Source organism: Panthera tigris, chromosome A2 (assembly GCF_018350195.1).
Source record: "Panthera tigris isolate Pti1 chromosome A2, P.tigris_Pti1_mat1.1, whole genome shotgun sequence".
Lineage (NCBI taxonomy): Eukaryota > Metazoa > Chordata > Mammalia > Carnivora > Felidae > Panthera > Panthera tigris.
In genome coordinates this window covers 23,124,843-23,142,858 of record NC_056661.1, presented here as the reverse complement: position 1 = coordinate 23,142,858, position 18,016 = coordinate 23,124,843, and the positions used below count along the sequence as shown (strand labels likewise).

The 18,016-nt window shown below is 46.1% G+C and overlaps 1 protein-coding gene across 1 annotated transcript in view; it reads right to left on the bottom strand.

Moving 5' to 3' along the window:
• Positions 1–18,016, bottom strand: part of CACNA2D3 (calcium voltage-gated channel auxiliary subunit alpha2delta 3) — an 858,555-nt gene that overhangs the window by 177,901 nt on the left and 662,638 nt on the right. Inside the window, exon 17 of the mRNA XM_042979174.1 lies at positions 5,826–5,909. Coding sequence (XP_042835108.1) covers positions 5,826–5,909 — 84 coding nt within the window. The remainder of the gene's footprint in view (positions 1–5,825; positions 5,910–18,016) is intronic.

Sequence of the window (18,016 nt, the reverse complement as noted above, 5' to 3'; positions counted from 1 at the left end):
AATGTAAAGCATTCATATACAACTGTAGAGCATGAATATAAAAATAATGTATGTTATTTCTGGATTTTTTTTTTAAATCAAAGAAAAGTTTTAATTTAAACTTGACCATGAAATGTCTGAGGTGGCTTTTTAAAAGATTATTATTCAGAGAGAGACAGAGAGAGCGCACGTGAGTCAGGGAAGGGCCAAGAGAAGGAGAGAGAGAATCCCAAATGGGCTCTCTGATGACAGTGGGGCTTGATCCCACAAATAGTGAGATCATGATCATGACCTGAGCTGAAATCAAGAGTCAGATGCTTAACTAACCAAGCCATTCAGGTGCCCCACCAGTCTGAGGTTTTAATTTTCCAGTAGGCTCTCCCATTTGGTACTGTGAACTAGGGCTGACAGGAAGGTGGTTTCTGTCCTTGTTGCCACAAGAGGAAAGGGGGTTTTGTACTTTTTCAACGGACTGAGTGATGGGAACAGCACTGTAAGGCTGAAACGGTCTAGAAATGTCACTTTTCCATCTGAGGAGACGGAGGTTTGACCCCGCACATCCTACAGTAAGTACAGCTAGCGTACAAGACAGGATGGCAGAGGCATACGCGGAGCAGAGACCAGAGTGGTGGGGCGGTAAGGAAGCTATATACCCCAACCAGGCCAGGAAGGGCGTGATCGACGGTGCTGCTCAGAGCTGTCCAAATAGCCCTTGAATTTGCCACTACCTGGACGAAAGCGATGAGCAACTGGAGGAATGAACATGGCCTGGTGGAGGAAAGTTCCCCAACAAGTCTGGGTGTGCCCATATGTTAGCATATTATGTAGTCATTAAAAAAATCACCCGTGCAGATGTTCCACTTAATGGTGTCAAAGAAGAGCAAATTAAAGCATCAATGATATACCTTTCTTTTTTCCTATCTGATGCAAGTGTGATAATGCAGTGGACATGAAAGCAGCTTTCATCATAGTGTAGCTGATAAAATAAAGGTCAAACCTCTCCGAGCTGAAAATAGTTTTCTGGTGATGGTGATCAGGCTCCCCGGTCGATGAGAGCCATCCTCCTTCCCCTGGCCCCTGCGTTATCCAGGTCACATGTGTTTCCCAGAGCCCCCAGTGAGTCTGTCTCTCTCGCCTGCACCCTGAAGCTGAGGCAGCTTTGCTGACCATTCAAAGCACCCATGCTCAAGCTAGTGGTCATGCTTCTGGTCCCATTGGGAGCCTACAGCTCTTCCTCCTGTGTTAAAGCTCACTAAGGAAGTTTCCCTCATGTAGATGCTCTGGAAAACAGTGTGGAGGTTCCTCAAAAAATTAAAAATAGATCTACCCTATGACCCAGCAATAGCGCTACTAGGAATTTACCTAAGGGATGGATACAGGAGTGCTGATGCATAGGGGCATTTGTACCCCAATGTTTACAGCAGCACTTTCACGAGCCAAATTATGGAAAGAGCCTAAATGTCCATCGATTGATGAATGGATAAAGAAGATGTGGTTTATATATACAATGGAATACTACTTGGTAACAAGAAAGAATGAAATCGGGCCATTTGCAGCAACGTGGACGGAACTGGAGGGTATTATGTCCAGTGAAGTAAGTCAGTCAGAGAAGGACAGATATTGTATGTTTTCACTCATATGTGGATCTTGAGAAACTTAACAGAAGACTATGGGGGAGGGGGACAAAAATTACAAATGGAAAGGGAGGGAGGCAAACCATAAGAGACTCTTAAATACAGAGCACAAACTAAGGATTGTCGGGGTGTGGGGGAGAGGGGAAAGTAGGTGATGGGCACTGAGGAGGGCACTTGTTGGGATGAGCACTGGGTATTATATGGAAGCCAGTTTGACAATAAATTATATTTAAAAAAAAAGGAAGTTTCCCTCAGATATTTGTTGATCACCTTAGGTTTTATGCATAAGTATATAATGATACCTTATCCTGCTAATGGTGGTTTGTTATCCACATCAGAACACGAGCCTCACCTTTCCTGGTGCACAAGTGGCACGCACATCCAGGCCCCCAAAGACATGCAATCTGGGCCACTCCAACAGATTAAAGGGGAAAGGAGAAGCAGGAGATAAACAGGTCTATCATTTCCAGTAAGCATTTACCCAGAATATGAAAACAGACTCAGGCACAGAGCATCTGTACAACAAAATCAAAATCCTCTCTCTCTCTCTCTCTCTCTCTCTCTCTCTCTCTCTCTTTCAGGTGGGCTGTGCTTGGTTTGGGGTCCTGGGCTCAAGCATGAACTGCAGAGACACTGGAGTAGGTATAAAAAAGAACAACCTAAATGGGCACAGTTCTCAGAAATTTACCCCGGGAGAAGAGGTTTATGGGGCTTTAGAAAGAAGACACAAAGGACATTTCCTCCAGAATCATCCTAGGTAAGGAGAAACATGAGTTGATTGCAGGACTGTAGACAAGGCTCACATTGCAACAAAGGGATGTCAGTTGGACCAGAGGCAGGATCTGACAGGCTGGTAATTGCAACAACATCCCATGGCAAGCTTTTGTTTAGCATCTGGGTGCAAGGACCCCCATCTTTGCTGCACCACTCAGGGGAGGATACTATGAGAATACTGAGGCACTGATACAGTCTTCAAGGACTCTTGGATGCAAAGGCTCTCTCTAAGGCATACCAATGTGGTCAAGAGCTTTGGGGCCAGACTTCCTGGGATGGAATACATACTGTGAGCCCGTGGACCAATCAGTTCTCTGTCTCAGTTTCCTCACCTGCAAAATGAGGATAGCAATAACACCTACTTCAAAGGACCATTGTGTAGAATAAACCAGGTCATCCACATATAGCACTTATAGGAGAGATGGCTTGCAGGAAGAATTCAAATATATGTCAGTTACTATTATTTATATTAGTTTTTTTCCTCTTTATAGGAATAATAATGTTCTCTGTGGAGAGTTTGGGAATGACTAACAGGTAACAGAAGTAAGAAAAATATCCTCACTTCTTTCAACCTTCTCTGGGAATTCATAACCAAAGAATAAATGCCATTTTAAAAGCTATTTTTTCCTTCCCAGAGGTGATCAACACCAGGGATTCAGGCTGGGCTATGGATGGCTCAGCCTCGCTTCTTGGCTCACGGGTCCCTGAAGGTCTGTTCTACTCACTGTGTTGTTGATGTGATGCCTAAGTCACCTGGAGCCTGGGCCAACGGTTCTGCTCATCCTCCTCTAAATGGTTTCTAATTTCTTTCTCTTTAAAAAATTTTAAATTTAGCCAGTCTATTTTGCACGTGTTTTAATAGTTTATGTGACCTCACATCTTTTTTTGGAAGGACATAGGGTCTATGTTATAAATACCGTTATTTTATTCAACAAGAGCCGAGCTGCCAAGAGAAGTAGGATGCACCTTCCAAGATGTTCTCTGCAGCTGGGCAGACTCAAGCTGCTTCTTCCTCAGTTGGCCTTGCTTGCAAGGTGCTTTCCCAGATCTTGACCAAAAGCCTGCCCTCTGCTACTCACACGCAAACCCCAGTGGTGGACATATGGGCAGGGTGGATCCTGTGTAGACTTCACAAAGATGCTTTGTATGGGTTCCAGCATTCTCCAATCAATGAAGTGCAAATCTCTAGGAGACAAATGGTGACCTGGGTTTCCCCAGACATGCTGGTGATGAAGGAATTGACACTTTGAGTATGCCATGTTCCTCAAAGAGACGAGGCAAGGGACCCGAACCAGGAGACAACGAGAGACCACTGTGAGCAGAGTAAGAACACTGAACGTGTAGGAGATGTGGGAATTCTGAAGGTGGACCCCCCCCACCCCGCCCAGTCCTATGAGTCAGATGGAGGTGAAGAACACGCTCAGGAGTCTGGGAATCTGGGAAAAAGATGATAGGGCAGGGAAACCACTATTAATAAGAGGAGATATTAGCTCATTGAAAATTAACTGGAGCATAGGTGATGGATAAAGTGAGCCAAGTAATAAATCGCTTCCACGCAAAGAAGAAGTGAGAGCATCATCAGCTCTGTGCTTAGGAGCAGAGGACCTGCTCCCTGGATGGGAGGACTCTGAAGTAAGAGCAAACATACTCCAGTTTGCCTCCCACGTTAATCAAAATGGATGAGAGGAAATTGATGGAGAAGCATGTTGACAACAAGGTTCCAGCCTTCTGGGAAAGGAAACAAAAAGGTCCAGGGAGGTCAAAATAAAGCAACTGATAAAGTAAAGATGGAAGAGGAAGGAAAACAATGGAATGCACCCTTCAGACACTCACGAGACAATTTAGCAGCTGTAAGTCCACGGGACCTTCATTAACGAGAAGGTTCCCTGAGGATTAATGATGATGAGAATGGTATGAAGAATAGCCACCACTCACGGGCCTCACCATGTCTGCACAGTGGTATAAATACCTTTTCATCACTTGGCATATTTACACATTTAAGATTCACAACTGATGTAGGTACTATTATCATCATACTCATTTTACTGGGAAAAAAGAACAAAACAACAAAATTGAGGCACGGAGAGGATAATTGCAGGCTTGGGACCAATAGCCAGCAAATAACTAACGTGGGATCTGAACCTAGGTAGGCTAATGCCTGGAGGGGTGCCCCTCACAACTGCGCTAGCCTGCTTCTTGGGAAGAGCAGGTTGAAAAGGAAGGGCATGGGCATCAGGCGCAGTACAATGTAAAGACCCCAATGACCACGTTTAAAAGAACAAGGAGATGTAAACCGTACCAGGTCATTGAGCTGACTTGACATCAGGCCACCAGCCCCTGGGAAAAGAGGGCAGGTTAGGAAGTAGCTTTTAACCAATCAGCCATTATTTTGTTTTAACTTGAGTTTAAAGAGTCTTAGTACAGATGAAGAAGGAAATTGGCTAAATTTCTAAAACAGATACACCTCTTGCAATTTATAGGCAAGGAAGAGAATCCAAGATTTATGCTAGCTGAGATGTCCAGGGAGTAGAGGACTTGAAGAGAAGAAAAATGACAGCCAGAGAACAGTGATGCTGGCCATGTTTCTGAAAGGCCCGGGAACCCAGCTGGGGAGTCCAGGTGGTTCCCCTCAACAACCCTTTGGGAAATAGGACAGACTGAGGGACAGAAACATTTGTGTCTCAATGGTGAAACTGCAGAAAGAACCCTGGACAAATCAGGGAGGGTGAGGGCAGAGAACCATGGCCCTGCACGGAGATACCACAGAGAAAGGAAAGAACAAGGATCAAGGCAGGAACTCATGGGAAGTGACAATTTAATTAAGGACAGTCTGCCTACATTCATGCAAAGGCAGCCATGTCGAACAAATCTGATTTATTGAGGAAGTAACAAGAAGACAGACGGGGTTAAGTCTTGGGCATAAGGAAAGCTTTTGATACAGTGCCGAAGGCTGAATCCGCGCGGGAAAGAAGCGTGTGTGCTGTTGGCAGTGTGGCCAGGATGGGGAAGGCTGAGACTGCCCAGGAAATGCACTGCCAGCCGTGCAAATGGGAGGTGGGCCTGCTAAGCCCTGGGCTGCTCTTTAAAAAAAAAGGGCTGGCCCATGGTGTCCCTACAAGTGCACTGTGGCCCTGACTTTGTGGTGGTTAGAGCCTTCTGCTGTCTGGCCAGGCTCCCCTGAAGGCAGCAACGCCCCACAAACGGCACTGAGGAAGGGTCTGGATTAATCCACAGCAGAAGGGACCAGACAGGAGCTGGTTTTGGCCAAATGCACAAAGCAGGCCTATCTGCAGTTTTCCCAACCAGCAGGAGAGTTATAAACCCCAAATGCCATCAAAAGGGCCCACTGTCTCCATGTCCCTGCAGTGGCCACCTCCTAGGATGGCCTCCAGGTACAGAAGTGGGTACAGTGGAGCTCCCTCCTCATCAGTCACTTACCACATCATCCCGGTCTTCCCACTCTACCTCCGAGAGGTCAACGCTACTGTAGTTAGGTTTCCTTCGCTTTTTTCCTTCCTCGTACTGGCAGGGAGAAAAGGAAAAGAAAACAAAATATTTCCATGAGATCAGCAGCCAGGGCAGCCTTTATCTCCCCAAGCCCCGTTTCTCTGACAGGAACCATGAGTAGAGAGATATTGATGAGAAGCCTGGCAGGGCACAGTCCTAGGGGTTTTAATAGCAGGGAAGCCGAGGCCAGTCGCTCTGAGCTGGGGAATAACAAGTCAACTCTACTTGATATGAATTTACCTACTGGACTCATTGGCTCCAAACACGCCAGAAACCAAGCAAAATTTCCCCTCTGCCTGGATGGTATGTGTGTGGAATGGGGGAGATCCTTCTCTACTCCTAAGTTTTAAAGACCACCCCTTCATGACATAGGAAAGGGCTTTGTAGACAGTTTACCAAACATCTAGTCATAACCCTTTGTTTTATAGTTCTCCCACCCCTACCTCCTGTCCCAAAGCTACCCCCTAATTCCTTGGCTAGGAAACAAAAGTACTGATCTCCACAGTTGGGCTCAACATCCTGGTACCATTTTGTAGACACACAGAACCTTCTACTTCCTATCATGCTGTCTATAGCAGTACTGAGCTAAGCGCAGCTCCTTTACTTGGAGTAGATGTGGGTACTGGGAATCCCTGTCAGATTTAATGGCCATTAGGGCATTTCTCTGGAAAAGCTGATGAGTGCATTAATAACTGGGGAAGTGGTTTTCATTTTTTCTCCCTAGATCACTGGTGTTAGTCACCCTGCAAGCCTACCATTTTACCAACTGGATGTTCCTGTGTGTGGATGGTCCTGTGCCTCAGGGCCTTTAATGCTGGTTGTTGGGATGTTTATAATGTAGGAAAGTCTGCCCTCTACTGCAGGCTAAAGATAAGCAGCCCCTTTACAAGTTCATAAGATGTGGCTGATGGCATACTAGAAAAAAATATGTATGTATGTATAGCCTTTTTCTTTTTTGATTTTGTCTCTAAACTGGTCATCTTTGGATTGAATTGGTAAGATTTTAAATGAGATGCAGTGTCACTGTAAGTGTGTTAAGACCATAAAACCACAGGTTACCATTTTGGACACTGCTTGTCTACTGCAGAGACAAGGTGCTGAAGGCACATGGGTGTGAAGGAGAGACTCACTGCCAGTGTGTTGAACCAAACAGGTCTAAATGGGCCCCCAGTGGAACCCAGGGAACAGAGGCCAGACAGGGTAGTCACTGTAGAGCCAAACAGGGCCCAGTGGCTTTCCTCCTCTCTTGTTTTCCCTGTCAAGTGTATTTCAGGAGCGCTGAGACCTCTCTGGAAAGTGCCCACTGCACCACTCAGGAAGGCTGCATTGGCTCCAAGGGGCAATGGGCTCAGGTCACCCAGGTCAACCACCCTTCCTCTCCCGGCTCTCAGGCTTTCCAATGAGCAGCTGTTCATGGCCAGTTTTACGACATCAGATCCACTGCAGATGAAGAGGGAGGGAAGTGGTTCCCTGCAAAGCTGCTGTAAATGACAGCAGATTCATGGCTGGATCCTGTTACGGAAAGTTCGTGTGCTCACAGAAGCTCTGACCCTGGCAAGTGTCAGACTGGGGCCAAGTGGGAGGAACAGGAATGAGGTCCATGGGGTTGTCACCCACAGCTTTCAGTGAGGAGGTGTGATGGGGAAGGGGGCACATGATGCTAAGTAAGACTCTACATGTCCCTTTGAGCAGCAAGAGTCAGAAACTCTTGGGCCTCTGTTAACTGTCTAACGGCCCCCATGTTCCATTTCAGTAAGAATCCTACTCCTAAGAGCCAGGAGGAACGCCAGAAGCTCATGCAGCCCAGCCTCTGGCCACTAAGGGCAAAGCCTTTACAGTTTCTTGGGCCATGTAACACTAGGTCTACACCATCTTTTTGTGAGAAGCACTTCCTTTGGTCATTACAAAATTCTCCTTTATTTATTTACTCAAATACATTTATTGGACCCCTAGTGGGGACCAGGTACTAAGGATATAAATAAAGCCAGCTAAATAGGCTTTCTTTCTTTTCCAAGGACTGGCTCGCAGTTCATCACTCTTAATTCTGCTCCACCCCCCCGAAGGTCAATGTATTGCCCACCATGCATATTGGAAAAGAGCCCATCACAAGTTCAATAACAAATTCCATGACACATTAGATAACATGTTATAACCAGAGTGTGCAGGACATCCCCACTCACCACCAGCCCCCGACCAAATTTTCGTGTCTGAGCATCATGTTATTTCAGCCACTCCTAAAGAAACTCAGGAAGACTGCTGAGGTCCTGAGCACCAAAAGTATCCACTTGTCTCTTGTTAGACAAAGTGTTTCTGCCACTCACTGGGCACATGATCTTGCACAAGGGGTCCAGTGGCTTCATGTTCCCCTTTTCTCACTTGCAAAATAAGAGAAGCAATAGTACCTCCGTGGCAACAGTAGATTGAGAGAATGAACTAGATAGTGTGTATAAATTGACAAACACATTTCTGGCACAGAATAAATCCTTAATATGCTAGCATGATTCCTGAGACCCATCATCTTGGCCAACAAGATCATGGGTCTCGTTGTATACAGTTGGCTTCCATGTCATTTCCTTGAAATGAAGGAGACCCAGTCAGTGATCCTGCTCTGCAAACCATAGGCAGGAAGGAGGTGTTTGTTGAAGATGGTTGTGTCAGAGAGTTACAGTCATGCACCTCCTCCTGGTGTGTATCTTAAGCACCAAGACTTGCGTACTATATACCTCAGCTGGGACTTGAGACTCTCGCAGCAGAAAAATCCATACCTGTGATAAAGAACCCAAGTCCTTTTAGATGGTATTTGGCAATTTTCTCATGCTTAGAGAAGCCTGGCCTTCTGACCACTCCCAGCTGTCAAACACTCAAGAAATTCAGTACATTGCACTTTTGATATTCAGAGAACCTGGAGAGTTTAGAGCGTGAGGTGAAGAAGCATTCCCAGTGTATTGGTCCACAAGCCAGTGAGTCTAAATAAGTTAGTTTCATTGAAGGAAACAGGCAGGACTGGGGATACTTGCTCTGGAACTCCATTTTAGGAATAACTCTCTCTCTCCTCTCTCAAAAATCAATAAACACTAAAAAAAAAAAAAAAAAAAAAAGAAGGAAAAAATAAAAGAAAAAAAAAAGAAGGAAAAAAAAAAGAAAAAAAAAAAGGAATGCCCCACCACAATGTCTGCTTAACCAGGTATGTGAAACCAGTCTGAAAGACTTCCCATTTGGGTCTTTGTTAATGGTCTCCCATTAAAGATCAAGCAGTAATGTAGAAGAGTGATTACTCTGAGCGAGAGAAGAAAAAGTCAGTGGCTGTTGCATAAGACAAAACAGATTGAGGGTGGTAAGTAAACTCAAGCATAATGACCCTAGATCCACCTTTATTTTTTCTCCCATTTAGAAAGCACATTGGAAGGCTAGAGATTAGACTTCCACGAGGAAGACATCTGTGCTGTGCACTGCCCCCACCCATCCCTCACATTTTCCAGGGCAATCACCTTGCTTTCTTCCAGGGGAAGATCTTGGGCCCTATGCCCCATAAATATAGTTCTTGGGAAAGCAAGACCATCCTGGTTCAGAGGTGGGCAAGTGACCTGAGCATGTAAGGAGACCCACATCTCTCCAGGACACAGAGATTGGTTCAGAGCTGGGTATATAACTCATGCCAATCCAGATGAGACCCAATCTGGGATGCTTTCTTGGATTTATCTGGATAAAAGAGCTGTGCATCCACTAGCATCATTAAGGTGGTAGGACGTGAACTTGAGCTCCTCATAAACATCTCTGCTTCTGCTTGGAGAGAGCCTTCCTGAGAATGAAGCCAGTGCAGAGAAAGCAGAGAAGAGACAGGAAGAGAGTCCTGAAAACATGGTGTGTGTGCCTGGATCAAGCTGTGACTGGAATCTTTATGCCCTTAGATGTTTCAGGTACCAACACATTCTCTCCACATTACCCCCTTCCCTTTCTAAATATGTTGTTTTAAAGCTGGTTTGGGTTTCAAACGTAAGTAGTCACTGGAGTTGTGATTTGTATATATTTAATGCCTTTATTATTTTCCTTGTAAATGAACCACTTTTAAAGTACATTTTAAGTGAAGTGTTCCTAACGGCTCTTTAGGAACATGTGATTTGCAAAATACCTCACTGTTAATCAAGATAGACTACTATGTTTGAGCATGGCTGATCCCCTACTTTCTCCCCGAGAGGACACATGGGAGGCCACAGTGTAAGAGTGACAGAATGAGAAGTAAATCTGACTCCCAGGCCAGATCTCCCCTATCCCGTGGGATTCAGCCTGTGACACATCCCGGATCCACCAGCCCCACTCCCTGCTTCCCTGCGTGAGGATCTCGTTACTGGGGCTGAGGCATCGGATATGGCATTTGTTAGTGTATCTATAAACTGTAACTTCCTTTGAAAATGTGATTAACGAATTGCGAACGGTTTCCAAAGGTTTATAAACAGATACTTTGAGAGCCACGGGTAGGTTTGTAGTTTTTGGTGCCTGTTTTATGAAAAAAATATGTGGGGGAGAATTTAATAAGGAAAGATATTCTGTGCTATGAAATACTTTGAGGTGGAGTTTCAAATAAAGGCCAGATGTGGTGAACACACAAACCAGCCCGTGGCCTAGGAGGATGGGACAAGATGGGCACCCATCTGAGGGGCAAGCTGGAGCCATACAGGAGCTGCCTTATGTGCCTGAACCTGACAGGTGGGGGTTAACTGGCTGCTCCTGAGTGTTCTTGTGGGTTATCTAGAGATGGACTTTGGAAGCATAATGGGATGGGCTGAGGTGATGACCATGTTCATGTGAGTTTGAAAAAAAAAATGTCTTTGCTTTTTTTTCTCTGTGTGTGTGTGTTGTGGGGGTGGGGGGGGGGGGGAGGAAGGGCCAGAGGAGATCAGCTACACACATCCACACAGCCTCTGCGAAACAAATATTGTGTATGCTAATAACTGATAAATTGTACGTGCTGCTCCACACTGCCAACAGGAAGGAAGGAGATGGGGTGGGAGGCCCACAACTGGAGAGGAAGAAATCTTGCCCAAAGCTAATGCCATCTGGTACAGGGGTGTGGCCAAGGGCAGGGAGCCAACCATTGTCTGGGCAGATGTTCTCTCCCAAGGAAAGCATGGTCCTCAGCTGGTGAACACCTTCACCATCTCCTCCGAGGCCCGCGTCTCCTCTTGTCTGAGAGGCCAAAGTGGTCCTTTCAAGGAGAAGGAAAGGAGGCACATCTTCTCTCCTCCATGCACAAGACAGCAGGGCCTGATGGCCACCAGGCACGTCATTCCTTCACTCCCTCAGCCATTCGTTCCCTTATTTGCTCATTTACACACCCACATACCCCAAAATACTGTTGGATACTGAACATTTATCAGGTCCTGAGCCAGGCCCAGGTGAGCCTGGGGAAAGCATGGAGAAGCTGAGAACGGTCATTTCCTGCACTCAGGTTGTAGACGGTGGTTCACTGCTCATTAATCAGGGTGGTCAGAAGAGCAGTAGAGAGCAAGGCCCTAGAGTCAGACTCTGGTTCTAGTCACACACACACTGTGTGCTCCAGGGCTGGTGTGCATCATTTCTCTGAGCCCATGTTGCTCATCTATAGGATGCAGGTAATAGCATTCAGCTCACAGGGCTGGGATGAGAAGCAAATGGGTACACACATGGTTGAGTAGGGGTATGTCTTGACAAACAGTCTCAAGAAATGCCTACTCGGCAAACACCAATAACTGCCAAGGTCATTACTGACACCTGAGATGTGTCAGCACCTGCCTCAGCCCTGGAAAGTATGCTCATGGGATCAAAGGTTTCTTAATAGTACGGTCCTTTTAAAAAGAGGCAGTTCAACCTGACATCGTGGTCCATTCTTCTCAAGGTCAAAGCAAGGGTCTCAAACACAAGGTCTCCGGTTGCCATGGCACATAGCCTTAGAGGAGGTGGCCCAAGGGAATGGGAGTCTCAGTGGAAACAGAGCATCAGTGACTCCTGTCTACAATCCAAAAGGTTTAAGCTTTGGCTGTTTTTTAAGGTGTTTTGTTTTGTTTTTTTCTCTCTCTCCCTTGATTATCCATGTAACAACTGCTCACTGTAGAAAATTTGGAAAATACTGAAAAGTGAAGGAATTGAAAAAAAATATATTGTGTTCACTATCACGATACAGCCATGCAGGGATCCCCACCCACCATTCTGCTATCTGTTCCAAAGGGAAAGTACTTTGAAGTAGTTACAGCTTTCAGTCTTCTAAGTTCATTGTTTCTCCAACAAGGAATTCATAAAATGTAGCAACCAATCTGTTCTGCTTTCCAAGTGACTGCCTTTAGCAAAAAAGAAAAAAAAAAGCAAATGTTTTCTGACAGCTACCTTCCCCCTCACCTCCTAGCATTCCTCAGGAAGAGTGAATGCCCTTCTTCCAGGAGCCGTGCTAAATGGTGTGCCTATCTCCATGGAAGGATAACCACTTCACAGACGCGCAAATGCAGAGCCCAGGGATGCAGGCCACGTGGTGGCATGGCTAACTGGCAGTGGAACTGGGATTCCACCCCATCTTTGCCTGGTTGCCCAGCCTCGGGTCTTCACCACATTTTGTACTAGGCCTCCCTCGAGGGTGTCTCAGCTCAGATGGCGACCACCCACAGGACGCAGTAGGCGTATTAATGGATGCAGAACCATGCCGGAAGCCAAATCCCACCAGTCCCTTGTGCCTCCACTGGACGCCAACTCATTCAGGCTACCCTGAAACTGGCCTTCGCGGCCAGGGGTACACCGATTCAGTTTTAGATTGAGAACAACTACAATATACTGAGTGCATGGAACCAGGATCATGGCACATGCCCAGTGCACACAATACAAGGCCCAATAGCCAACACCTGACTCAGACCCTCAGAGAAGCCTTGTAGCATCTGATGGTACCATGGTATCTAGGATTTCCCTCAAAATGGTGCTGGCCCTTTGGTTGCACCACCCCATGTGGCTCAGACCTTTCTAGATAAATTTGATGACCGGATGACATAGACATGCCAGGGGACAAATACCAAGGAGTTTGTACGTAGGGATGAAATCCTCCATGTTCATGGGTAGATGAGAAGCCCAGATACACTGGAGGGAAGCAGGGAGGGTGTGTCCAAAAGCAGCCGGAAGGTGGGAGAGAGGCAGCAGGGCATGTCGAGACAACAAGCCTTTTCCTTTTTCTACCAGGTACCCTGCTCTTATTAATTAATGTTTTTAAGTGTCTCAAAGATGAAAAGTTCTACATGCTCTCCTAGTGTGATTACAAAATCCTTTTGATCGCTGTAAAACTAAAACAGCCTTGGTATTTTTTTAAAAAACAACAATTAACAGGCTGCTTTGAAAACCCCAATGACCTTTATCTTAATCAGTGTCCTCTGAGTCGTGGTGAGTCACCCCCATGGTGTGTGGGGAGGAAGTGGCCTCACTCCACCAGCGGTTTTGTAGGCTTCGGTGTGGCTGATACATGGCGGCTGGATCTAAATTCCCATTCTCAGAAAGCCAGTCTGCCTTGTAATAGCAAGAGAGTCATGAAAATGAAAAGCGTGCTGAGTAGTTGGGGCAGGAGGAGATTTGGTTGCCAGCAAAGGGACTGGGAAGCGGGGACTCTGACCCAGAGAGAGGGGAGCTGTCTGCAGGCGTCTGAGTCAGGTGAAGGGCTTTTGCTAAGAAAATACCAGCCTTGAGCACAGAAGAAAGACCATGATGCTACCTGCAGAGGAAAGGTGAGTGTGGGTACCTGGAAGACCGCCCCACTGATTGGTTAGAACACTCTGGACAAAACCCACACTACAGTCTTCTGGGCAAAGGTTAGATGCAGGACAACCTTCAGAATGAATGCCCAAGTTCCAAACAGAGTTGCTCTGAGTTCTCGAGCACAGACAGTGCCATATTCCAAAGCTGATTTCACATAAAGCTTTCAAATAGCTGGGTCGTTAGGAAATACTATCTAGGATAACAAGAGGACCTCTATAATTTGAAAGTATGTCTGTGACAGTTGACAAGCAAACAATTTTTTATGCATTTACAGAACTTTATTTGGCATTATTCCCCTGAGCACTTAACTGCAGCAAAATACCCTTGGGTATTGAAATGTGTCAGACTGTTTTGAACATGTACTATAATTGGGCACCAAAAACTGCAGAGACGATGCATTTTCTTATTCACCCAAGTGAAATAAAAAACAAGCCTCAACCAACAGTGCCACAAAACTGTGGCACATTTGCCTTCCAGAGGTGCTGCAGCTGCCCATTCACACAGAGAGAGCTCTCTGCTGCGGGGTTTCTGCCTGTGGTCAGGGACATGGGCCTTCCTTGCCTGTCACCCCTGTTCCCATCACCTCTCCTGGCTCAGTCCCTGGGAGAAATATTCCAGTCCCATTGGCTCCACTTGGAGGGATGATGTTTGGAACAGAGAGGCCTCTCTCAATGTTAAGGTTTCTGTGCTAACTGGCATGAAGTGCAGGAAGCTGGCAATGATTTGCAAGTGAAAGAAATGGAGGGAGGAAGAAACTAGGGAAAGGAGTCCTTTCTTGCAAGCCAGCTACCATTACCCTTGACTCTGGTTTATGCCTGCGATGATATCAACCTACATCAGATAGCTAAGCCTTCACCAAACGTGTGTGTGTATACGATTTTATTAGAGGGCTATGTGGCGTGATAGTTTTCTCTTTTTCTGCTAAAAGTTTTAAAGATACTTGTGAAGGAGGAAAAGACATAAAGCGATCCACCTCTGTGCCCACATCTTCCATGGAAGTTTCTCTGATCCTTCAGCTAGAGTCTGTCTCCCTTTTCCCCTGGGGTGGCCCTTGTTTGCGCCTCCCTGAGGACACAAGAGTTTTTGTGATATAAACATGCACATGTCCATCTTTTCAACCCATCTGCTTTCTGCCCCAGCCACATTCTCATCACCAGACTGAACAGGTTCTCATTCATCACTGATCCATCCATATCCCACTAGACTGGTGACCCAGCAAAATGTTTAGGTTTGATTTTTTCTTTGCAGATGATTCTGATATACAGTCTTTTGTTTTTTTAATTCTGGATGCATGCTGGTCTGAATAAGCCCAAGGGACTTCTGATGTCACTCGTGACTCATAGGAAAACCAAAGGTCCCCCGCAAGGCTGACTCAGTCCTCTGAGTCTTACACTTGTCTGTGATCATGGAGATGTGGGCAGAAGCTAAAAAGGCAAGTAGAATCAGAGAAAGAGGCCAGTGGGCCAGGCAAAGCAACCAGGGCTCATCAAACTGCCATATGCAATGCTTCTATCTTTTCCTTGTCTTTTGAAATAGAGTCATGTCTCTCCATCCCTCTTGCCATCAACTTAGTTTCAACCACCATGATACCCACCCACCTTGATGAAGGTGAGTGTCTTCTAAGCCTTTCTGCATGGAATTTACCTCTCTAGTCCATGCTCCAGGGTCCAGATGCCAGAAGGGAAGATTCTTCTGCAACCCAAATCACCACTTGGCCCAGAATCCTCATGGCTCCCCATGCCCTCTAGGATGATGTCCAATGTTCGGGAATGCCACAGTCCCCATCACTCTGTCTGTTTGCTGCTCTGACCTCTCTCTCTGTACTTCCTGCCTGTCTCTCTATGACTCCCCAGCTAGGCTGAGCTGACTGCTAACTGTATCATTATCGTCCTTGCCTCCAGGCTCTGTATCAACCACTCTGTTTCCAACAGCCTTCACCCCAACTCAACATCCAGTGGCTCCTCAGGACTTGACAGAGACATCAGCTCATCTGGGAAGTCTAGTGCAGAGTTGGTTCAGGTCCTTCCTGTGTTCTCCTGAGCCTCCTGTGGTCTCTCTGTCCACACCCATCACATCTCCCCAACTAGGTCCCAAGATCTCCAGGAAAGAGGCTATTTCTCATTCAAGATTGAACCTGCAATGCCCAGGAGAGTGCCTGGCAGAAGAGATTCACCATGAATATTTGAATATTTCAATGAGTGAAGAGAGTCAATGAACAAATTAGGATGTGAATATAAGCGAATATACTTAATGAACACATGTAGAACCCACAGTACGTGTCTGGCCAGTTCTAGACCTTTTGTGAACATGAACTCATTTAATCCTCAAAACACTCTCAGATAGTAGGCACTATTTTTGTACTCATTTTGCGGCACAGGAAAACAGAGGCCAGGGAGGTTGAGCAACTTGTCCAAGGCCACACAGCTGGCAGATGAGGCTGAGGGAGACGGCTCTGCCCCACGGACAAACATGTACCTGAGGCTGCTGTCTGGTGCCTACCTGAGATGTGTCCTGTGATGGCACAACAGAAGGATGATGATGGCAAGGTGACGTGGGATCACAATCAACCAGCTCCCTGCCATTCTACACGGAGCAGAGCTGAGCTTCAAACAAATTATTAACACTCAAAGGAATCTTTCCATTAAATATATATGAATGTACTGTTCATACTTGTATTTGAACCTGGATGCAATGGGCTCCATGGAAGGAGCATCCCAGCCGTATGACTCTCAAGCCTGCCCCAGTACTAGGGAGTCAGGTAAATGCTTGCACCTGCCCCACTTACTCCCAAACCCTCCTCCCGGAATGCAGATAGAAATTTAGAAACTCCAGGTGAGACTTTTGGTGAGAATCAAGCATTTGGCTCCTTGGGTTTTTGATTTGATTTGGAGTACTCAGTGTGTGTGTCTTCCCTCTAGATGATGTTCTAGACTTGACTCTGGCAAAGTACATCCGCAGGTCTGCCTAGGGTGAACTATGTGCCTCAGTCAGACTTTGGTTTTCTAGTCACGGGGTCCAAATGAGAGAAGCCTCTGTGGCTACCGTAAGTGGAAATGGCCAGTGTCTCCTTGACTTGCTCCTCAGGGGGTCTCTGCCCTTCTGAGAGGAGAGACAGGCACAGAAAGCCTCACATTTCAAACTTGAACCCAGAGCTTCCTGGGTTGAGGCTGGCAGGCTAGCCACTCATTTGGGATTTCTGGCTCTGGCAAGCTGCGTGAGTACCCAACCTTGTGAAATTCCCAGCTATGGGCTAAAGAAATTCCAACTATTGGGTGCCATTCTACTATGCCATCATCTACTGGGGGGCTCACTGGGGCAACAACAGGGGTAGATCCCATCCCAAGGAGAAAGGGGCAGTGAGGTTGAGAAGGGTTTGAAGCAAGAGCCCTACCTGACTTGGCCAAACTACCTTCTTGCCCAACTGTATTAGTGTTCCCCCTCACCCTGCAAACACCCACAAAGGATGTGGAAGTGGCACCCCGGAAGTGTGTTCAGAGATACAATGATGTGCGATGGTCAGTCCAGCGGTGGTGGGCATTATTAAATTATGGTGCCCAAAAGCCCATGGTGTCAACTGTTTTATTTGCATTCTTTGGGTCTTATCATTTAAGATCATGTAAAAATGACAGCTGCTTATAATTATTTGGAGGTTGGAGCTGCAATAATTAAAACCATCTGCCTTTATCTTACCGCTACCAAACTTAACCCCAAGAGGTTGGGTCTACTGAACTTCAAAGAGGGAAGTAAGAAATAAAAGAAAACTCCGCACATTACTAACAAATTTCTTGTGATTCATTTAAATGTATAACCAGTTATTCCAACAGCCTTCAAACCTTTAATTATCTTTTAAATATATATAATTTGGGACTGCTAATTAGATAGCAATTTAATGCTCTCATGGGGATTCAGATGCACTGTCTTTCTAAAATGTAAACTCCGGGAGGAATAATCATTGGCATTCAAATGATTGAATTCTTCAGTTATTCAAATGAGTGTGGGTATTTTCACTGTTGGAATCATTTGAATATTCTGCTGTCGGCCCAGCTGTAGGGCTTAAGGGACTCCTGGAAGAGCAGGGAATAAGGCTAGGGTTTCTCCCTGTCCAAGTCCAGCCCTCTGGAGAGAAACCAGCCAGGCTCCTTGGGAAAAGCCTAACAACACTCAAACAGCTCAGTTAAGGCTCCTCTGAGATACAGATGGTTCTGTTTTCCTATTTTAAGGAGGAGCAAACTTTCCGGGAATTTACAGTTATGAAAGCTTTAATGCTTGCTTCGCAGGCGCTCTCCATGCTGGTCTGCCTGCTATTGTCTGGGCAGTTAACATTTTAATTAATAACTCCCTCCCGGCAACAGGCTGCTGCAGAC